The sequence below is a fragment of the Erinaceus europaeus genome, chromosome 16 (assembly GCF_950295315.1).
Source record: "Erinaceus europaeus chromosome 16, mEriEur2.1, whole genome shotgun sequence".
Taxonomy (NCBI): domain Eukaryota; kingdom Metazoa; phylum Chordata; class Mammalia; order Eulipotyphla; family Erinaceidae; genus Erinaceus; species Erinaceus europaeus.
This window is the reverse complement of record NC_080177.1, coordinates 13827027-13850756: the sequence shown is the minus strand read 5'-3', so window position 1 is coordinate 13850756 and position 23730 is coordinate 13827027. Positions and strand designations below refer to the sequence as shown.

Sequence of the window (23730 nt, the reverse complement as noted above, 5' to 3'; positions counted from 1 at the left end):
CAAATAAAAGAAAGGTGGGTAGAAAAAAAAAGGAAAAATTGGCCACCAGCAGTGGATTCATTATGCAGACATCAAGCCCCAGCAGTAAACGGGGGGGGGGGGGGGGGGAATTCTGAATGAAGAGAAATAAGATTACAAACGGGGGTTATGGGAGTCCGGCGGTAGTGCAGCAGGTTAAGCACAGGTGCAAAGCACAAGGACCGGCATAAGGATCCCGGTTTGAGCCCCTGGCTCCCCATCTGCAGGGGAGTCGCTTCACAGACGGTGAAGCAGGTCTGCAGGTGTCTATCTTTCTCTCCCCCTCTCTGTCTTCCCCTCCTCTCTCCATTTCTCTCTGTCCTATCTAACAATGACAACAACAATAACAACAATAACTACAACAATAAAACAACAAGGGCAACAAAAGGGAATAAAAATTTTTTAAAGCCATAAAAATAAAAAAAGGGGGTTACAGTCTACAACTCTTGCAAGAGTTTTTTTATTTAATTAATTTTGCCACCAGGGTTATTGCTGGGGCTTTGTGCTGGCACCACTAATCCATTGCTCCCTCCTAGTGGCTACTCCTCTGCCCCCACTTTTTTTTTCTTATAGAGACAGAGAAGGTGAGATGGAGAGGGAGAGAGGGAGAGCAACACCCGCAACGCTGCTTCACCACTCACAAAGCTTCCCCACTACAGGTGGGGACTGTGGATTTGAACCTGAGTCCTTGCAAATGGCAATGTGTGTCCTCTACCTGGCACATCACCACCTGACCCCTACACAGCCCATTTTAAAGCACAATGATAGATCTTGTACCTTGCCCAGGGGTTGACCTAGGAACAAAAGCCCATGGTGAAAAAGAAAAGTGTTTTTCCTGGTATGGATGAGTTGAGATGGAATGTATTAATTACATAGTACTGTGTGACAAATTACCCCATAATAAAACTTACCGTATTAAAATAATAAACATTTATTATCTCGGGCTCTGAGTCATCTAGGAGTGGCTGGGTGGATCTGCCATAGAACTCTGGAAGTTTTAGTCCACATTTAGTCCAGGTGGTAGCAATACAGCAATCAAATGAACCTGAACTCGACTAGAGAGGCCACTCCCAAAATGGCCTCCTCACATGGCTGCTGGCTAGAGGTATCTGTTCCTCAGCACGTGGGCCTTTCCATGGGACTGTCTGAGTGCCTCATGACATAGCGGCTCAGGCTTCCCCTAACACAAGAGATCCAAGAGTGAGAAGTAGGCAGTTGCAGTGCCTTTAATGACCTGGCCTTCTAGCCATACACTTGTCATATAAATATGTGGCCTTACTGCCACATATGGTCATTTCTGCCACATGCCAGTCATTAAGAGCTGTGCACTCAACAGCAGAGGGAATTTGGTCCCTCCTCTAGATAGAATGTGTGAGTGTATCGTAAAATAACCAAGTAATATTTTTTACTGTCCTGCAATCACTCTCTCTAGGTAGCCAGTGATACTAAATACTAAGAATAAATTGGTATACAGAGCTGCGGCTCCTCTCAACAAAGTGTACTGTAAATATGAAAACAATTGTCACACACTCACCTTACTTTTCCTTGAACACATCTACCCCATGTTTAAAAAAAAAAATTATACTAGAGAATGTTCACACTCCTGGCAAGTTTCACATTTCTCAGTAGAGTTTCATGCAGTATGACAAACTGAAAGAAAAATTATCAACTGGGTGGGGGTATAGCATAATGGTTATGCAAAGAGACTCTCATGCCTGAGGCTGTAAAGTCCCAGGTTCAATTCCCCACACCACCATATGCCAAAGCTGAGGAGTGCTCTGGTTAAATATATATATATTCAACTAACCCACTCTTAAGTGAGACAGATTAGTATATGGGGGGTGGGGGAGTGGGAGTTCGTTAGGAAAGTGAACTGTTCCTTTAGCTGATAATCAACTAAAGTTGAGTCCTGGGTATTGACAACTCTGGGTCTTGGAGTTCATGATCCACTTCTCCAAACCCTATGCCATTGATTGTCCTGTAGGAAGTGGCACAATGGATAAAGTGTTGAGATCCCAAGTTCTGGCGTGCTTGTGCCAGAGTGATGTTCAGGTTATTTTTTCATTAATAAAATCAATAATTTATTTAAAAGGAAAGAGTTTTTATCCTAAGTAAATTTAAAACAAACAAACCAAAGGTGAGGAATTGCCCTGGAGCTCCAAAGCCGGCAGTGATGTTCCAGAGTCAGAAACTCCGAAGAGTTATTTAAATCTTCAGAGGAAAAAGATGCGTCTTATGATTTTTTCTTTCTTATTGTTTGTAACTTGAAATCTGCTAATCCCATGTGAATTGTTGTGAACATACAACTTTCAGGAGGCTGGGTGGTGGTGAAGCTGGTTGGGTAGTTACATTATCATGTACAAGGACCAGGGTTCCACTCCCCACTCCCCGCCTGCAGGAAGGAAGCTTCAGTAGTGTTGAATGGGTGCTGCAGGTTCCCTCTGTCTCTCTCCCTTCCCTCCTAGTTCTGTCTCTGTCCGATAAATATATAAATAGAGTATTAAAAAAGAAAATGAAAACTGGCAGAAAAAAAGAAATGCAACTTTCATAGACACTAGATAGATAGGAACTGGCACTCCAAGTACAAAATAGAGAGGGACCTGATCTGGAACTTCTTCTGGGGTGTAACCTCATTTGAGAATATAGTGATGGATAAGAGACTTAAGAAAATGTATTCATTCACAGAATTTTGCATATCATTTTCACCATCCTGAATTCCCTAAGGCCCATGCAAGGAATCTGGACTCAGAATCTCTAAAATCCACCATCTACCCCTCCTGCTTCTCCTGCTTTTATTGTTACCCCATTTTGCCATTACGTTTTATATAAAAATCAGAAACTACTACTCAGAACATAACTCTTGTGAAATGTCGTCCGTGTTGTTAAGTGGAACCCAAGGCCTGAGCAGACTGGGTGGAGTCCACATGGTCCATACTTAAGAAGCAAGAGGAAAACAGCGATGAGCACACAGAGGAGGATGTTACTGTTATTATTATTAATTTGTTTATTTTTAACCAGAGCACTAATCAGCTCCAGTTTATAGTGGTGCGGGGGATTGAACCTGAAACCTTTGCTGTCTCGGGCATGAAGGTCTTTTTTGCATCACCATTATGCTGTCTGCCCAGCCCAGAAGAGCATGTTTAGATGTCAAAGAACTGTAAATACAAAAACAATGAGCACCTGACCACAAATAAAAAAGGCCTGTGCCTGGGAGGCAAACGTTGTCCACCAGCCAGAGAGGCAAAGGAGAGCAGTAAGCCTGCCTGGCTCCATCAGTAGAGATCCGCACCCCCAGATGCCAGAGTGATCGCCACCTTCCCCCGTCCCCTGGGGGGGAGCAGCTTGCAAACTTCCACACTCAGCCCCTGGGGGAGTGGAAGGACCGCGCGGACACCCCGCGGCATCTGGGAGGGGAGGAGGGGAGGAGGGGAGGAGGGGAGGAGGGGAGGAGGGGAGGAGGGGAGGAGGGGAGGAGGGGAGGAGGGGAGGAGGGGAGGCGGGCGCGTCCCCGACGGGAAGGGGACCCCGCGGGAGCGCGCGCACGCGAGCCCGCGTGTCCTCGCGCCGACCCCTCCCTCACGCGCCCGGCCCGCGGCCGCTCCGGCGCACGCGCGCGGCCTGGCCCAGGGCGGGGAGAGGCGCCCTCGGCCCGCTCCGCCCGGGGCCTGTCAGAGCCGGGGAGCCGGTCTGCCGCTGCGGGTGCGTCGGGCGGCGGTGGGGGGGGGACCTGGAGCAGAGCAGCGGGCCGAGCCGAGCCGAGCCGAGCCGAGCCGCCAGGGGGCGGGGAAGGGGAGAGCGCCAGCCCCGCGGCAGCGCCCCAGGTAGATTGGCGGCGCCGCGCAGCGCCCCGCGGCTCCTCCGCTCGTGGGCGGTGTCGGGGCGCCGCTCCAGCGTGTGTCTTCTCCCGCAGGATGGGGAGGGACGCGCGGCGCTGCCCGCCGACCCCGGCGCTCCGCGGCTGAGCTCGGAGCCTCTCTTCCTCCCGCCTCCCTCTGCCATGGCCGGGTCGGGCGCGTGGAAGCGCCTCCGGTCGCTGCTGAGGAAGGACGACGCGCCGCTCTTCCTCAGTGACACCAGCGCCTACGGCTTCTCCGACGAGCCGGGCGAGGACGGGCTCTCGCGCTTCAACAAACTCCGCATCGTGGTGGCGGACGACGGCGGCGCGGAAGCCCCGGGGAGGCCGGCGAACGGGGCGCGGGCGGCGCCGCAGGCCGACGACGACTCGCTGCTGGACCAGGACCTGGCGCTGCCGCCCAGCCAGCTGAGCCTCAAGGCCGACCCGTGCGACGGCTGCGGCCGGCGGCGCGAGCGGCGGAGGCAGCGCAAGGTCCGCGGCCGCCTGGCCCTCGCCGCGCTGCTCTACGCGCTGTTCATGGTCGGGGAGCTCGTAGGTGAGTCGGTCGGGGCCGCCGCCCCGCGCCGCCCCCGCCGCCGCCGCCGCCCCCGCCGCCCCCGCAGTCCCCGCCGTCCCCGCCGTCCCCGCCGCGGCGCGTGCAGGTGTCAGGGCCAAAGCGGCTGCTTTTCCAGGAGCTTGTGATTTGTCAAGGTGAACGAACTCGCCATGCGGGGGAAAAAAAAAAAAAAAAGACACCTGGTTGCAAAGGGCAGGTCCAGAGAGCACTGACTTTTGCTTTCCAGAAGAGTTCTCCAAACGCTGCCGTGGACTGTCAAGTGTAAAAAAAAAAAAAAAAAAATCTTTGCATGTCATGAAACTTCCTCTTTTTTTTTTTTTGTTTGAAGTCTGTTAAATGCCAGGTTAGGATTTTTTTTCTTTTTTTTCAAACACTCAAAATAGTTCACGGCTCTGAGACTTTGAATCACAGACTCAAGGGGCCGGATGCTAGGTAGCACACTATCTGTTACAATTTGTGGTCAAGGACCGGGGTTCGAGCCCCTGGTCTCCACCTGCAGGGGGGGAAAAAGCTTTGCGAGTGGTGAGGCAGTTGTTGCAGGTGTCTCTCTGTCTCTTTCTTCCCTCACGATCTCTAGCTCTATAGAGCTCTACCCAATAAAAATAATTTTAAAAAAATAATAAAACCATAGGGAAGGGGTGTGGTGGTGCACCTGGCTGAGCGCATGTTACAATGCCCAGGGACCCGGGTTCGACCCCGTCCCCAGCTGCAGGGGGAAAGCTTTGCAAGTGGTGAAGCAGTGTTGCAGTCTGTCTCTCCTCTCTGTCACCCCCCTTCCTGCTTGACTTCTGTCTGTCTCTATCCAATAAATAAGTAAAGATAATTTAAAAATAAATAAAATCATTAACTCATACAGTAATGGGGCCTGCTCCATCTTCTTATCAGGAATCTCTGGGCCTGGAGAGATGAGGTTTTTAGTAAGTGGAAGAGCTGCATCTGTTGCAATCTCTTCACTCTCTCTCTTTTTTTAATCTGTTTGACTAGCGTGGTATCTTTTTCCTTTTGTTATTTATATTCAGGAGATTTGCATACTACCAACTAACCCAAAAAGTTTTTCATTATGAGGAGGATCTGAAAGAAAACGGGGTCTGTGGACTTGGTTTTATCTTGCGTTCTCAATTATTCAAGTATTACAGTCTTACTATCATAGTCTTAGTGTCGAAATTGTACAGTAAGTAACTCTTGGTGGCAGTTTGCAAACTGGCAGGGAGCTTCTGTGTTGTCTCTCCCCCTCCCCCGTCTAATTTTTAGCGTTTATTGTTATGTATAGTTGGGTGGGTTTTTTTTTTAATGTTTTACTTATGTATTGGGTAAAGACACAAATTGAGAGGGAAATGGGAGATAGGGAGAGAGAAAGAGATACCTGCTTCATGGCTTGAGAATCTTCCTCCTGCAGGTGGAGGCTGGTGGCTTGAACCCAGGTCCTTGAGCACGGTAACCTGTACTCAACCAGGTGTGCCACCCCATGCCCCCACCGGTGTTGTCCCTTGAAAATGAACTGTGGCATTAGCAGAAGCAGCAGTCCAGATTTAAAATGTTGGCGAGAGGTTGTATATAGGAAAATGAAATACATTTTTCCTTTTTTTTTTTTTTTTTAACCAGCTCTGGCTATGGTGGTGCAGGGGATTGAACCTGGGACCTTGGAGCCTCGAGCATGAGTCTCTCTTTGCATAAGCATTATGCTATCTACTCCTGCCCAAATAAATTTTTCTTAACTCATTTCATATCACTCCTGCCTTCTCTCTCACACAAATTCACGCAGCTGTTTGGTACCCATGAAGCCTTCAGACTGTTTTTTTTTTTTAAATAAATAAATATTTTATTAGCAATTTAATAATGATTGACAAGATCAGACAGTAGGGGTATAATTCCATACGACTCCCACCACCAGAGTTCTGTGCCTCACTCTCCTCCAAAAGTAACCACCTTAGTTCTCCCAAGGTCATACGTATGAGATAGCAAATTCCTGTGTTTCAATTCTCTGTGTTCCACATATGAGTGGAATCATCCCATAGTCATTCTTCACTTTCTTCACTTATTTTATTAAGCGTCATCACTGCCAGTTCTGGATGGTCTCTCTGCCTTAGCAACTTTCAAACTATTTTGATCTCACTATTGGATGTGAGCACCTGCACACTTGTGTTCACCCATGCACTTGTGCATAAATATGTTTGACTGAAACAAGTTTTATTTCATGCAATATGCTCTCATGCTTTATTATGGTCCCAGCCCATGCGCATGGTTGATAGGCCAGGACCTGCAGGTTGAAAACCATTGCTTCACATGCGATATACCTTTTCCCAAATTTTCTGTTGACAGAAATGACAAGGTTTCTTGTCGCTTAAAGATTTCTTGTCATTCATAACAAATTTCAGAAATCAATAGGCTTTTTCTTTCTGGTCAAAATAAACTTCTTTCTGTCCAGTTCCCTACCCAACAGATGCCCTTGAATCTGAGATTGTCTACTTGTTGACTATCTGTCTTTCTGCACGGAAAGATAAGAACTCCAACACCTACAATAGTAACTGGCACAGAGTGATACGCAATAGGTTTTTTTTTTTTTTTTATTAGCTGATTTTTATTATTTAGTGCTTAAGCTCTAAAGATAGTCAAAGACAGGGGTGAAGCTATGGCCCAGGAAGTATGGTCTTAGCAGAATCAAGACTAACTGACTTGAATCCCAGGAGGTGGTGAATTGGTTAAAGCACTGGACTCACAAACATGAAGTCCTGAATTTAATCCCCAGCATCACATGTGCTACAGTGGTACTCTTGTTTCTCTCATTAATAAGTAATAAAATAAAATTTATTTTTTTAAAAATCAGTGACTTGTCCAAATTCACACAATTACAATATTAAATCATTCACACATAGTGATTCCTAAAATTAATGTTTTAATGTTTGAGCCCTGAATAATATTGAGTTATCTAGTTCTTTACTAAAAGTTGTTTTGTGAAAGTCCCAATAAATATTCTCAAGTACTATATTTTCAAATATTTGTTAAATAATGTAGATACTGGTACTTAACATAGATTTTTATATTACTTAGAATGTTCTCTTGAATTTATTAAAGAGCATTTATTAAAATGTGTCTATTTGGTGGATTGCACCCTAGAAAAGGACAAGGCGGGGTGGGGGCTCAGGTCCTGGAGTATGATGATGGAGGGCCTAGGTGGGAAGTCAGAGTTATGCAGAAAACTGAGAAATTTTACACTGTACCAACTACTGTATTTACTATGAACTGTAAACCATTAATCCCCCCAAGAAAAAAATGTCTGAAGCATCTTGGCCCAGAGAGATTGCAGACAGACCAGCAATAGTCTGAGGCTTCTAGGTCCCAGTTCATTTCCCAAAACCACCATAAGCCAGAGCTCAGCAGTACATTCTGGTAAAATAAAATATGTAGGAAATATAGAATGATTTTTCTAAAAGTAAAGTAGTTTAAAGATCTGAAAAAAGAAACTTGAATTTTTGCTTGGCCACTACCTGCCCTGAGAACTCAGACTATGGTCATTCTTTTTTTTTCCTTCTGTTCAGAAAGTTTAGGGTTTTTGTTGTTGTTGTTTGTTTTTAAACAGAGCAGTGCTCAGAACTGGCCTAAGGTGGTGCTGAGTATTGAACCTGGGTGAACTTGGTTTCTGAGTCTCAGACATGAATATCCATTTCTTTTTTTTTTTTTATTTTTTCTTTAATATTTTATTTTATTTTTGAGAGAGATGCAGAAAGAGAGGGAGAGAAACACCAGAGCACTGCTCAGCTCTGGTTTATGGTGGTGTGGGGGATTGAACTTGGAACTTTTGGAGTTTCAGGCTTGAAAGTCTGTTTGCATAGCCATTATGCTAATCTCCCCCACCCCATGAATATCCATTTCTGTTTTACATAGATAGAGACAGCCAGAAATCAAGAGGGAGGGGGGTGATAGAGAAGGAGAGAGACAGAGAGACACCTGCAGCCCTGCTTCACCACTCGTAAAGCTTCCCCCCTGCAGGTGAGGACTGGGGGCTCGAACCTGGGTCCTTGCACATTGTAATACATACACTCAACCAGGTACGCCACCACCCGGCCCCCAAATATCCATTTCATAAACAACTATTGCTATCGAGGCTGGGCCCTGGCACACCCTGTTAAGCGCACATAGTACCCAGCACAAGGACTGGCCCAAGGATCCAAGTTCAAGCCCCTAGCTCCCCACCTGCAGGGGGGATCACTTCACAAGCCGAGAAGCAGGTCTACAAGTGTCTGTTCTAAACCCTTCAATTCTTTAAATGATCTAAAAAGACCAATTTGGCTGGGATGAAGCAAGAGAGAGTGGAAGAGATACGGGTGGGAGGAGAAAAATACGCAGATTAAGGATCATAAAATAGGCAGATTAAGGATCATTCTAGATAAGGATCATATAAAAACATGCAGATTAAGGATCATGGACAAAGCTATGTAATGGTTGGGGTAGGGGAGTTATTGGGAGAGTAGTGTGTCAGGAATGATTGTGAAGTTTCTCACCTAAGCTGCTGACTGTAATAGCCAAGTAAAGATGTCTAGTGAGCTATTACATAGAAGTGGGTAGTTCAGAAGAGAAAAGACTCATAGGGATAGGTAAAAATTACCTAGAGAGCCTGTGTTGAGCAACTTCAACGTTAGAAGCGAAAAGTTAACATCTGACCACTTTTGAAAGGACTGGAAAGAAACACTTTCATTGCCTGTTTTGTTTGAATTGGGCCAAAGACTGTTGGGCCCGGTCAAGAACAATTAAGAACAATTGTTTTAAGTAACCATCAAGCAAATAGTTGTTTGAGAACTGGTGATTATAGGCTTTTAGCCAAATGATTCTAATCAAGAATAGTTTAAACCTGGTAACACTAACCAGCTCTTTTCTTTTTATATCTATTAAATATGAGAGAAAGGGTTTCATGTGAGGCAGAGGGAAGGAGGAAGAGAGCAGCCAGAGCGCCACTCCTGGACCTGTGGCGCCTTGGATTGAACCAGGAACTGTAGGCAACTCCACATCATAGGACTTTGAAAACAAAAAAAAAAAGAAAAACAAAAGAGAGGGAATCAGCAATACATTTTAAGACACTGTTCCCCCAGAAGTGAAGGATGTGCATTTCCAGGTTGAGTTAACAAAAGGCAGCAAATTGGGTGAAAATACCCCCACACCCAGAAGCATCACAATACAACCTCAAGAGTACACTGTGTTCAACCTGCTGCCTCAGACAGCTGTGGTGGTGAAAACTGCTTCTTGTTGTTTTTGGTAGACACTACCAGAGGCTCTTAACTCCGAGTCAAGTCAAAAAAAAATTGCCTTACAAGTATAGCCATCCAAGGAATCCCCAGACAGGTCAAATAATGACAGTCTTATGGGAATGGGTTTATTAAGGAGCTCTAGTCCCGTTCTGCCTCTAGGGTGACTGCTAGACTGAAGCCTTCACACAGTACCTGCTGCTGCTGGGTTTTCAGGACTACCATAGAGCTGGAGAGGGACAGATGGCTATAAAGCAACCTGAAATGCCAGAGACCTCACCATTTTTACCAAGGTTTCTTTGACTAGATATAAGCTGCAGCAGCCATTGGTCAGTTTCCAGAGTCCTAACTTGAACAATTTTTGTCCACATTCTCATTGCTTTTATGGTGGAGATGTTAGAGATCCCTTATTTTTTGCGATAATACCAACATAAAGCTCCTGAAATGTAGGTTAATTGAACTGCAGTGAGATAGGGGAGCAGTAAGTAGCTTAGCACACTGAAATGTCACCAACCCCATCATGAAGATATGCTCCACATGGTAACAGTGTTTCTCAAAGTGTGGTTCTGAGACCAGAAGCACCAGCTGAAATGTAAAATTTCAGGCCCACTGAAGTAGAAATTCTAGAAACAGGATTAGACCACCTGGAGTTGAAGTTGAACAAGCCCTCTCGGTGATACCAGCAAGTCAGAGTACAAGTGGTGTATATTATTAAATGCTTATTCAACAGCTAGTGTTAGGGAAACCATCTGTTCAAAATGAAGTGACGTATATGATTGTTTCTATCTGTTAAATATGAGAGAGGGGCTTTCACCCATATTTAAAGTACATTTAGCATGACTGTTTGAATCCCAGGCAAGTGAATATTATAATAACGCTTCAGCGTTATTATAATACTTAGTTATTGTGGCCATTTTCTAATAATAGAATTGGCAGGTTGAATAGAAACCGGGACAATAAAGCATAAACATCTGTTCATGTCTTATAAGATGTTAGGTATTTTTGATTTGCTTACATTTATTGTTTTAATTAAAGTTCTCCCCTCCCCTCTCACCCTTATTCTAAGGTGGCTACATAGCAAATAGCTTAGCAATCATGACAGATGCACTTCACATGTTAACTGATCTAAGCGCCATCATACTCACCTTGCTTGCTCTGTGGCTGTCTTCAAAATCACCAACCAAAAGATTCACCTTTGGATTTCATCGCTTAGGTAGGTAATTGGAATTTTTTTTTTTTTTTGCTTACAAATCTTTATAGTACAGCCACAATGTTAGCTATTTATAACTAATTGAAATCTTTCTCAAGATGCCTGTTTGAACAAAGTTAATGATGTACAGGCCGGGTGGTGGCACATCTGGTTGAGCACACATGTTACAATGAGAAAGGACCAGGTTCAAGCCCCCGTTCCCCATCTGCAGGGGGAAAGCTTTGCGAGTGATGAAGTAGTGTTGCAGGTGTCTCTCTGTCTCTCTCCCTCTATCGATTACTGACGGTCTCTATCCAATAAATAAAGACAATAACTATATGTTTAGAAAGTTAATCATGTTAGATGAACAAGTTGGATTCAGATATCTACCTTCCAGGGTCACCTTCAACCCAGATGGCCTAACAGTTTACGCATATAAAACTGCGATTATCATTAACTTTCAAATGCCCTAAAGTTGTTATCAGAAAAAGATTTACCTCCCTGGGGATGGCCAGTACAGTTGCTACTTACAGTGCACAAGGACCCTTGTTCAAACCCCTGGTCCCCACGTGGATGGGGGAAGAAGCTTCACTAGTAGAGCGGTGCTGCAGCTGTATGTTTTTGTCTTCCTCCCCTCTCAATTTCTCTATTAGCAAACCAAAGAGGAAAAATAAGCCGCACATGGGGCAGATAGCATAATGGTTATGCAGAGAGAGACTCTCATGCCTGAAGCTCCAAAGTCCCAGGTTCAATCCCCCACACCACCACAAACCAGAGCTAAGCAGTACTGTGATAAAGATACTCCCCAAAAAAAGAAAGAGGAAAAAATGGCTTCTAGCAACAGTAAATATGTCATGCAAGCATTGAGCACCAGGAATAACCCTGGTGGCTAAAAAAAATAATAAAATAAAAATGGGGGGGTTAGGGGAGGAGGAGGAGAAGGAAAGGGCTGTAGGAGAAAGATTTAACTTCCATTTATTGAATCAAGCAAAGCCCTGTTTGATTTGCTTAGTATCAGCTTCTTTCTATCACTCAGGTATTCCAAGCAAAGCTACAATAACACTTGTTTTTATTTTTAAATTGGGAGGTTAGTGGTTTACAGTACATTTGTTGGCACATGGGTACAATTTCCCATCTCGCCATGATAGGTGTCTGCAAAATGCTCTTCCCTCCACCTTAGGTCCTTTTCCATCATCTGCTAAGACCCGAAGGTCCCCTCTCTCCCAACTCTAACCTTCTCCTGGGGATTGAATTTGGGACCTCAGGCTTGAGAGTCCAGTGCCTTGTCCACTGTACCACCTTCCAGGCCACTTTATTTCCCTATTTTAAACAAATGTCAATGCTTTTTTTAAAGAGACTAAAAACCATACAGTTAGCCACAAAACTGTGCTTCCTGTTAGCTGCATTAACTATTTTCTACCATTTTAAAACAGTCCCTTTAATTATTATATAAAACATCACGTTATACGGGCTCCTTTAAGCTCTTTTTGTTGTTAAAGATTTTATTTACTGATGAGAGACCCAAGGGGAGAGAATTAATGAAAGCCAGACATAAGCCTGTGCTGCAGGCTGGGGATCAAACTCCAGACCTCATGGCTGAGAGTCTGATGCTTTATCCACTTGCCACCTCCTGGGCCACCAGACTCCCCTTTTAATTCTAGTTCTTTTGTTATTTCCACCACATCTGTAATTACTTCCTCCACTGAAGTGTTGAATCCTTTGAAGTCATCCGTGAGATCTGAAATCAACTTCTGTCAAACTCCTCTTAAGGTTGATATTTTGACCTTATCCCATAAATCACCATTGTTCTTAGTGGCACCTAGGTTGGTAAATCCTTTCCAGGAGGTTTTTAATTGGCACAAGGTCCATCAGAGGAATTACTACCTGGCAGCTATAATTTTACAAAATGGATTTCTTAACTAACAAGGCTTGAAAGTTAGAATCACCCCTTGACACTTGAGCTGCAGAATATGTCGTGTTCACAGGCATGAAAGCAGCATCGGTCTCCTTAAACATCTCCACCAGAACTACTGGGTAACTAGCTGGGTGCATTGTCAGTGAGCAGAACTACTAGTAATATTTTTAAACCATAGTGCTATTAGTACTAAGACTATGAATGAAGATTTTCTTTTAAAAAACATTTTAATGAGAAAGATACAGAGAAAGACACCGAGAGAAAGACGAGCACTGCTCAGCTCTGGCTTGTGGCCATGCTGAGGACTGAACCGAAGACCTTGGAGCCTCAGGCATGAAAGTCTTTTGCATAATCATTATGCTGTCTCCCCAGCCCATGTAGTAATATTTTGAAAAGGTCTTGATTTTTTTTTTTTTAAGCAGGAAGGCCTTAGCAGTGGACATAAAAAGTTGAATATACTGTGTTATAAGCAGATCTTAGTCATGCAGGCTTTGTAGCTCCATTTTTTAGAGCACAGTCAAGTTAAGCACAATCCTTAAGGGGCCTGGAATTTGTAGAATGGTAAATGAACACTGGTTTCGACTAAAAGTCACCACCTGTGCTAGCCCATAGCAGGAGAATCCTGTTCTAGACGACATCTTCTAACAGTTGTTTTGTCTACACTGAAAATTGTTTAGCATAGCTGCTTTCATCAGTGATCTCAGCTAGGTCTTCTGGTTGATTTGCTGTCAGTACTTGCTGTTTCTCCCTACCCTTTATGTTACGACAGTGCCATCTTTCCTTAAATTTCATAACTCACCATCCGCTAGATTCAGACTTTTTTCTGCAGCTTTTTCACCTCCTTCGGCCTTCATTAAAATTGATGGGAGGGGGCTGGGTAGTGACTCACCCAGTTGAGCGCTCATGTTACCACAGACAAGGATGAGGGTCAAGTCTCTCCCTCTCTCCCTATCTCCCCCTCCCATCTCAGTTTCTCTCAGGTATCTCTCTTTCTCCCTACCCCCCCCCCAATCTCAGTTTCTTTAGGTCTCTGTCTAATAAATAAAATATTAAAAAACATTGATGGGAGTTGAGGCCTTACTCTGGATTAGGCTTTGACTCACAAGAATGTTGTGGCTGGTTTGAGCCACCTACACTGCTAAGTGTTCTGTGTATCAGCCTGATTGCTGTTGTACTTTCTCAGTTATTTATGTGTTCATTGGAAAAGCTCATTTAATTAAACAACTATAAACTTTTCTTACTAAAGTTAAAAATCAAGATTTATACTTTGATAATGCAAATTGTCAGTCTAGGTTAACAGCAACAACAGTGCAGCAGTCTTGTAACTATCATTTTACTGAGCAGATCTGGTTAGAGGACCGTTATCTTGAGCTAGATGTATGGTCAGAGTACTAGTGCTACCTAGCTTATTAGTGTTCTCTAATAGTAAGGTACAGAAAGTACTCTGCTGAATATGCAGCTCCCCCCCAAAAAAAAATCTCTTCTCATTCATTTTAACAACTCCCTTTCACCCTTGACAAGAGTTGGTGGGGGTGGGAGGTAGGCAGTGGCACACCCAGTTAAGCTCACATAGTATGAAGTGCAAGGATCCAGGTTCAAGCCCTCACTCCCCACCTGCAGGGAGTCTACTTCATGAGCCTGGAAGCAGGTCTGCAGGCTTATCTTTCTCTCCCTCTCTATTTCCCTGTCCTCTCAATTTCTTTGTGTCCTATCTAATAAAAGGGGGGAAAATGGCTGCCAGGAGCAGTGGATTCATAGTACTGGCACTGAGCCCTGGTAATAACCTTGGAGGCAAAAAAGATTAATTATTTGCATTCTGGTGAGATTTAATTCACATCATATAAACATCCATAGGAGAGAGAAGAAGCACTTCTTTGCAATGGCAGTTTTCATGGAGTTTTCACTGAGGCAGAAGGAAGACAGGAATGAGGTGTCATCAATGTTGATCGAATGCCAGAGTTGAGGTTGAATATAATTGGTACCTTGGCTACGGGTAAAGGAAGTGGTCAGAGAAAGGTAATAGGAGATTAAACTGGACAATGAAAGGGTCCAAAGACAGACTTCGTATTGAACAGTTTCACTTAGATTTCTCATGGCAGCAGTGGTCACTGATAATCCATTAGAAACTGTTTGGCCTGAGTGTAGCAGGGTGAGTTGGAATACAAATACTGATTTGTAAGTTTTGGGCAAATCCAAACAAGCCCCACTGATTGCCCTTCTATTTGTCTGCTACCTTCCAGTTGGAAGTCCTAATTTGAGAAAGGTAGAAACATATGTCTATGTGTATGTAGTAAAAAGCAAGTGGAAGAGAGAATTATTTTCATTTTCCCTATTCATTTTTATAGACCTTTGAAACCTGCCTTTAGGTTCTCATGCATAGGCCTTTGAGGCAATAGGGGTTGTAGAAAGACAAGTGTTGATAATTTAAATGAAATATACTCATTGTTGACGTTGTGGCTTTATACAGTTAACACTTTTAATAGGTCAGTAATCTGGACAGCACCCATAAAAGCAAATTTGCTGGGGTCATGTGTGGTTTGTATAGTTGGAGAAACTTACTACTTATTCACTGAGCTAGCTCAGAATTACCTGTTGGCTGAACAAGTAACGGTGTAGGGTGGGGAGATAGTCAGAAAATATACGGCACAGACATAAATTATAAGTGCTGTGAAGATAAATGACAAAGAGCTGTGATAAGAATAGCAGACAGGTGTATTGCACCAAAGCAAAGGACTGATGAGCAAGGAGAATGAATGCCTACATGGTGATGACTAATATGCCAAGAATAGGTTGTGAATAGGAATTACGTGGTTTTATTCCAGCATCTACTAATGAACACAACATCACTAGAGCCTGGCTATATTAAGATTAAAAAAAAATGGCTTATAACTGCTACATAATTTGTAAGGTAGAATGATCATCTCTCAAAGTTTAGTATACTTCCTGGAACCTTTGAGCAATGAGAGTTGTCCCAGAAAATAATTTTTAACATTTAATGAGATTAAAGTATTACTTCCTTGAAGGAAGATTTTTATTTATAAGTATTTTCTCAAGCTGGAGTAGATAGCATAGTGGGTGTGTGGAGAGACTGTCATGCCTGAGGCTTCAAAGTCCCAGGTTCAGTCCCCTACACCACCATAAGCCAGAGCTGAGTAGTGCTCTGGTAAAGGAAAAAAAATATATTTTATTGTTTTGAGTGTCAACATTTTATATGAAAATGTTAATTATTTAAAAATATGCATTACCCTACTTTTATTAATTTGAACAATATATCTACTCTTTACTCATAAAATCCACTTACATAAAACTATATAAGAATATATATTATACAACTCAATCCCTGATTAATCACCCATTCTCCTTATATCCTCTTTTTATCATTGTTGTATATCCTTCCAGAGATTGCTTATACACATAATTTTGTTTTGTTTTTTCTTTATATAAAAATGGTAATAATGTCATACACTACTATGTACTTTGCTTTTTTTCACATAACGTCTACTTATCACTTTTTGTTGTTGTTTATAATTGTTTGCTATTGTGAGCTGGGGAGACAACATAATGGTTAGGCCAAAGACATTGATGCCTGAGGTTCTGAGATCTCAGTTTTAATCCTCAGTACCACCAAAAGCCAGAGTTGATTGGTGTTCTTTCTCTTTTTGTATCTAATTTAAAAAACAAACAATAATGATAATAAATAGTTGTTTCCTACTATTTATATAATGCTTGACAAATAACTTTATAACATAGTTCATCTTACACGTCTTAGTGTTAATGTGTACAATACTTCATATATGTGTGTGTATGTATACACATATTTTATTTTGGTAGGACAGAAACTGAGAGGGGAGGGGAGATAGGGAGAGTCTAGAGAGACACTTGCAGCACTGTTTCACTATTTCCCCTGCAAATGGGACCATTTGGTCCTTACACATGGCAGTGCATATTCTCAACCAGGTGTGCCGTTTCCCAGCTTCCCTGACATCTCTAGAAGAATTCCTAGTTCAAAGTGTGTTTACGAATGCTTGCATACCTTTAAAATGGTTACCCACAGCAGAGAAGCAATTAAATAGAGATAGTTATAGAAATAATAGTCAACCCCTATCTGTGACTTTGGAAGAACTACTGCAGTTTCTAATGGAGGGAATGGGGACACAGAATTCTGTTGGTGGGAATGGTGTAGAATTACACCCGTTATCTTTTTTTTTTTTTTACAACAGTACTAAATCACTTAAAAAAAGACTGCAAATTCTCAGGACTTACTCTTATCCCACTGAAACCCTGCTTCAATAAGACCTTCAGTGGCCCATGTGGTAGGCAGTACAGTGGATAAAGCATTGGACTGTCAAACATGAGGCTTGAAGTTCAGTCTCTAAACTCTACCTTTCTCTCCCTAATAAATAACAAATCTTAATAAATAAAAAGTCAACCCTCCAGATGATTCCAATGTACATTAAAATTTGAGAATTGCAAACCTAGATGACCACTGAGGACTAGCCCCGCTCTAATTCTGACACTTGTACTAATACGATGGCATTTGATGAAACCTCAAGTACAAAACAACCTTGAAACAAATCCTTTAGAAGTCATATCTCAAGGAACTTAGTGATGGGTGCATTGTGGAACTATGCCCTGGAATGCTGTAGTCTTATAAACCACTATTAATCACAAATGAACACATAAAATATGCCAAAACAAATAAAAAGATAACCCAGATCCTAGGTCCACTTCCCAGACATTAACTTTTATTATAATATTTCACTAGTGATTTACAAGATTCTAAGATAATAGGAGTATAATTCTACATCACTCCCACTGCCAAAGGGGAAGAATAAATATAGAACTCTCAAGACATGAGGGGTAAGGGAAAGTGGTGACCATAAATAAGCAGAGAACACACATCAGTCAAGCTCTTAAACACTTGTCAATTGACAAAATTACTCATGTGTCACAACCCAGGAGGAAGTGCAGTAGATAAAGCCTGGCACTCACAAGCATGAGATCCTGAGTTCAATCCCCAGCATGATTCATGCCAGAGTGGTGCTCCGATTCTTTCTCTAAGTAAATAAATCTAAAATAAATGATCATGTATTTTATTTTCTCAGAGGGAAGAAGATACACATAAATGATTATTTACTATTTAGTTTGCATGAAGTATAATAATGTCACAAATGTTTGTTGCGTTTTTTTCCTTCAGAGGTTCTGTCGGCTATGGTCAGTGTACTGTTGGTGTATATACTTATGGGATTCCTCCTGTATGAAGCTGTCCAAAGAACTATTCATATGAAATATGAAATAAATGGAGATATAATGCTCATTACTGCAGCTGTTGGAGTTGCAGTTAACATAATGTAAGTTCTAGTAATTTTTAATAACCTTTTCTTAGAGAAGTTTCGGGTTCATGGCAGAGTTGAGCAGGGGGAAGAGATTACCCATCTATCCCTGCCCTCACACATGCAGAGCTTCCCCTGTTCTCAGCACTGCACACCAGAGGGGACATTCTCTGCTCTTCGTATGCAGAGCCTGGAGATGATGTTCTAGTTCACTCTGTGGCTCTGGACAGGTTTATACTGACATGCACCCAATGTTGGTCATACCGCACACTGTATTTTCTTTCTTTTTTTATTTGTGATTAATGACTGTTTACAGTATTTTACATTTGAGGGTATAGTTCTACACTACCAGAGTTCTGTGTCTCTACTCTCCTACTCCCCAAAGGTAACTACCACAGTTCTCACAAAGTCTTAGAAACAATTTCCTAAAACCTAAAATGTAATATCAGTGCATTACTGTCAACTAGATTTCAGCTGTATATATCAATAATCTGTCCCTTTTTATTTTATTATTTTTTAATTTATTTATGGGGGATTAATGTTTTAATCCGACAGTAAATATAATAGTTTGTACATGCATAACATTTCTCAGTTTTCCACATAACAATACAACCCCCACTAGGTCCTCTATCACATACACTGTATTTTCACAATAGTATTTTCAAGTTCTGTGAACTTAGAGACCTACATGTGTTCATTAATGTGCCATGGCATTTTACAATTTGTCTTTTACATTAATTTTTTCTTATGAATGTAAACAAAATGCTGTTAGAGTGCTCACATATACTAAAATACTGTAATATTTGGAGCAGACATCAACAAACTTGCTGTAAAGGGCTGACAATAAACATTTTAAATGTTTGAGAAACACACAGCCTCGTTTGCAGCTTGTCAACTTTGCTATTGCAGAAAAGCAGAGACATTCAGTATGTAAACAATAGAGCATGCCTGAGTTCTAATAAAAATGTATTTGTAAAGCCTGGCAGTGGCCAGATACGGCCTGTATACGGACTGTGGCTTGCTGGTTCCTCCCCTAGTGACTTTCATTTGTACTTGAGAATGAAATTGAAAATTTGCAGTATACCTTGTTAGTCAAATCCTTTGCAACTCTCCAACTCATATTCTAGCACTCTCACTCACTGCATTCTGGCCACAGCTACTGGCTTGCTCCCTTTAATTAAGCACATAGAGCATACTTCACGTCAGGATTTTTGCTCTGCTGCTCTGCCTACAACACTTTCTCAGCACTAAGTGCTGCCAGGCTTCACTTAGGTCTCTACACACAGTACCCCTGCACATCGACTGGTAGTGTTTGTTGACCTCTTTGCCTTCCTTGCTAGAACATAAGGTCGATAGTATTTGGGACATGTCTTTCTTATTCAATAATTTGACCCCAGCACCTATAATAGTACCCAGTGCATAGTAGGTGCCTAAACATGTATTAAATGAATGAATTAAAACATGTATCAAACTAATGAGTTCTTGTTTGTATCTGATTAGTAACATAATTTTATAAATAACATTAAGAAAACAAATTTTATTTTTAACAGAATGGGGTTTTTGTTGAACCAGTCTGGTCACCATCATGCCCATTCCCATTCCCTGCCTTCAAGTTCTCCTACCATAGGTTCTGGATGTGAACACAAGCATGGGCAGGATAGCCTGGCAGTGAGAGCTGCATTTGTACATGCCTTAGGGGATTTGGTGCAGAGTGTTGGTGTACTAATAGCCGCATACATCATACGATTCAAGGTAATATGATTGCTAACTTTTCTGTTTTAAAATACACTTAATTTCACAGGCTCTTAGTCAAAGTGGAAGGCAGCTGCCTATTTTTAGAGGAGCCAGGTCTTCCTCTGTGTTCACTTTCACCACTCCCAGGTCTCTTTTTTTCATTCAGAGAGACAGACATCACAACACCAGAGCTCCCCTGGCCGTTATGGTCTCTTCTCTGTGGTGCCAAAGCTTGAACCTGGGCAAGGCATGCACCACACCTGCCTGGTTGTCTTTCTTGCTGATGTAATATTGCATTATTAACGTACAAGTTTCAAGTGGGCATTATTAAAAATCAGCATGTGTATATACTACATTAAGTAAAGGTGATTGCCTTGTTATCAATATTCCAGACACCAACCAATTCCGGTTCTGTTTGTTTTAGTTTAAAGCTGTGTTTCACCACCAGTGTAGCTCTTCAGTTAGCACTAAGCACAAGAGTATCACCTCATGGGGCAACTCATCTATAGTGGGTGTTGGTAGTGCTTTCACTGGAAAACTCAGTTTTAAGTCACTGAACTGGTAGGTGTTGGAATGTACACTGGACTAGAAATCTAGAGATCTGGACTCCTACCTTGGCTCTTCCATTAATTCTGTGACTTCAAGCTAGACTTTTTAACTCCAAACTTGAGTTCTCCACTCTTTAATGAGGGACACAGGCCAGATAGACTGCTTAAATACCTGCCAGCTCTGACACGTTATTAATAAAAACTGGGCGGAAGACTTAGAGAAGGCACAGAGGAAGACAGTAGATTAAGCCTCTGGAAATGTTTCTCACAAGGGAGAACGTTTAAACAGTCTGGGAAAGAATGAAGATATTTCCCAGTTGTAATATCCAAATTTTAAAGGTCTTCTTCAACTCTACTAAAGAAGGAACAGAGAACTGGGAAGCACCTCAGCAGTAGAGTACAGGACTTGTGTTCACGGGGTGCTGAGTTTGATTCCTGTCACCACATGAGCTTTAGCTGATCAATGCTCTAGTCTTTCTTTCATAAAATAAATAAATAAATCTTTTTTAAAAAGTAAGGGGGGGACAATATATCTTTTTCTTTTACAGTCTGATTTATGTCTATTTAATATTGACACAATTTTGATCTCTTGCCTTCTAGCCAGAATACAAGATTGCTGATCCCATCTGTACATATGTATTTTCATTGCTTGTGGCTTTTACAACATTTCGCATCATATGGGACACAGTAGTTATCATAATGGAAGGTAAAATGTGATGAATTTCCCCATTGTGTTCATTGCTTCCCTAAATCAGAGTGGCAGTGGCAGCAGGGGGACACTAGGTAGGAGCCCTGTCTTTCCCTTTTTACTGATAGTACTGCCTCCTGTGCGTATAACATACGAGGACCAACACTGTCAGGCAAACTTGTTTCTATTTACTAACAAAAGTGAGGTTAGGAGGGGCCACATAACTTGACTGAAGGCTGCTAATAAACTGTGAAGCTGGAATAAGAATATAACGCTGGTTTTTGTTGTTGTTGTTGTTTTGTTTTTGTTACTTATGTTGGATAGAGACAGAGAAATTGAGGAGAGAGAGAGAGCAAGAGAAACCCTGAGGCCTCCAGTACTGTTTCAACACTTGTGAAGCTTCCCCCTTGCAGTTGGGGGCTGGGGGTTTGAACCTGTATCCTTGTGCACTGTAATGTGTACACTCAACCAGATGCGCCACCACCTAGCCCCCAACCCTTGGTTCTTAATTAAACTGAGTTTAGTGACACTGATTCCCATTTAAGTTGCTCCTTTGTTGTTTTTCCAAGTACGGGGTTATTTTTAACTGTATTTTAATCCCTGTATTGTACATATCATGTAAGAAGTTCTTAATAGGAGGTTTACCATAGTGGATTTTTTTTTTGTCTTGCTTATCTTATTAAATGAAATATTTTCTTTTTAGAATGAACATTTTTTTCTTTTTTACTAGCCTCATATATGTCCTACTGTGTATGTGCGTGCTTTATCCTAAAGTGTTAGTCTAAGTATAATTTTGTAAAGCTATTTGGTTAACTTTAAAAAAGAAACTTCTGGGGGCCAGGCAGTGGTGCCTTGGTTAAGCGCACACACTACAGTGCACCAAGGACGCAGGTTCAATCCCCTGGGCCCCACCTTCAGGGGGAAAGCTTCATGAGTGGTGAAGCAGGGCTGTAGGTGTCTCTCTGTCTCTCTCCCTATCTCCCACTCCCCTCTCAATTTAGGGCTGTCTCCAATAATAAACAAATAAAAATAAAAGGGGGCTGGGCAGTAGTGCGGCAGGCTAAGCGCACATGGTGCAAAGCACAAGGACCGATATAAGGATCCTGGTTCGAATCCCTGGCTGCCCACGGGGGGGGGGGGGCGCTTCGCAAGCAGTGAAGCAGGTCTGCAATTGTCTGTCTTTCTCTCCTGTCTTCCACTCTTCGGTTTCTCTGTCCTATCCAACAACAACGGCTATAACAACAGTAACAACTACAACAAGGGCAACAAAATGGGAAAAATAGCCTCCAGGAGCAGTGCATTCATGGTGCAGGCACCGAGCCCCAGCAATAACCCTGGAGGCAAAAAATAAATAGATAAATAAAAAAATTAATGAAACTTCTATCAATAATATGTAACTTTCTTCCCAGATATACTTTATTTCTAAATTATATATTCTGAACATAGGTGTGCCAGGACATTTGAACATAGATTATATTAAAGAAACCTTGATGAAAATTGAAGATGTGTATTCAGTGGAAGATTTAAACGTCTGGTCTCTGACTTCAGGGAAGCCTACAGCCATAGTACACCTACAGCTAAGTAAGGCGCTGCTGCTAGACACTGGGTTTGGGAGGCTTCTGTCGTTGAGATCAGACACCTGTTTATAATTAAGAAGGCTTCACTGCTGGAAAGATTTTTTTTTTAAAGGAAAGATAAGGCTCTTCAAAGGGTGAGCTGCAGGTCAATACTGAGAGCAGAGCAACAATTTTTAATCTTTTTGAGATGAGATGTTACAAATCCACTTTTACCTCTGGATTAAGGAACTAAGTTTTCCTTGCCATGCTGCTCTTTTTTTCTTCTACATAGTACATGTGTGTGGTTTATTTTGCAAAAGATTAAGATCTTGTAATGTCTAGTATTCTTTCTCTGCTTGAGTGAACTAGAAAAACAGGATTAACGACAAGCCATCCTGGCTTTGTAAGCTGTCAGACTAACAATAACTTTAAGAGGGCTAGTATCAGACTAATAAAAATATGTTCACATTATATTAAGACTGTTTTCCCTTTGTTCTTATTCACGAAATAGTAATGACCTTTTCTTGGCATTGCAGTTCCTGGAAGCTCGTCTAAATGGGAGGAAGTACAGTCCAGAGCAAAGCATTTACTATTGAACACATTTGGCATGTATAAATGTACGATCCAGCTTCAGAGTTACAGGCAAGAAGTGGCCAGAGCTTGTGCAAACTGTCAGAGTCCCAGTCCCTAATTTTACATTTTGCAGACTGTCGTCATTATCCTGCAATCAGACTTGAGAGCAATAAATACAAATGTAAGAGAGCAAATGCAACTCCCTGACAGCTGTCTCCATATAAGTACGCACCAGTCTCAAAACAGTCACTCCAGCCTTGACAGTGCCAGTTTCTCTTTAATGGTAAAACAATAATTCACCATGCTTTTCAAATGAAGATGTTTCCCAAACACTGTTTACAGAATGAGATGTAACTAGATACCTCATAGAAGACAATCCAAAACCATATTTCATTACTATGACAGAGTACATGTCTTAAAGGAAGCATCAAGAATTCAGTACTCGCATTTAAAAGTAGTTTTTGAAGACCATTTTGTATTAAACCAGTGCTGGAAAATGACATTTTTTATTATGTGATCTTGACACC

At 42.1% G+C, this 23730-nt stretch overlaps 1 protein-coding gene across 2 annotated transcripts; it reads left to right on the top strand.

Annotated features, from left to right (window-relative positions):
* Nucleotides 1-3503: 3503 nt before the first annotated feature.
* SLC30A4 (solute carrier family 30 member 4) lies at nucleotides 3504-23703 on the top strand. 2 transcript variants are annotated; one of them, XM_060174588.1, is made up of 8 exons: nucleotides 3504-3717; nucleotides 3929-4409; nucleotides 10734-10880; nucleotides 17969-18122; nucleotides 19655-19856; nucleotides 20987-21092; nucleotides 22521-22655; nucleotides 23167-23703. In XM_060174588.1, exons 2-8 carry the CDS (start codon nucleotides 4016-4018, stop codon nucleotides 23319-23321), a joined length of 1293 nt encoding a protein of 430 aa, XP_060030571.1. In that variant the 5' UTR covers nucleotides 3504-3717; nucleotides 3929-4015; the 3' UTR covers nucleotides 23322-23703. The 2 variants fall into 2 exon arrangements, with proteins under 2 accessions (XP_060030571.1, XP_060030572.1); XM_060174589.1 differs by lacking the exon at nucleotides 3504-3717 and having other exon boundaries at nucleotides 3724-4409; nucleotides 19718-19856.
* Nucleotides 23704-23730: the final 27 nt, after the last annotated feature.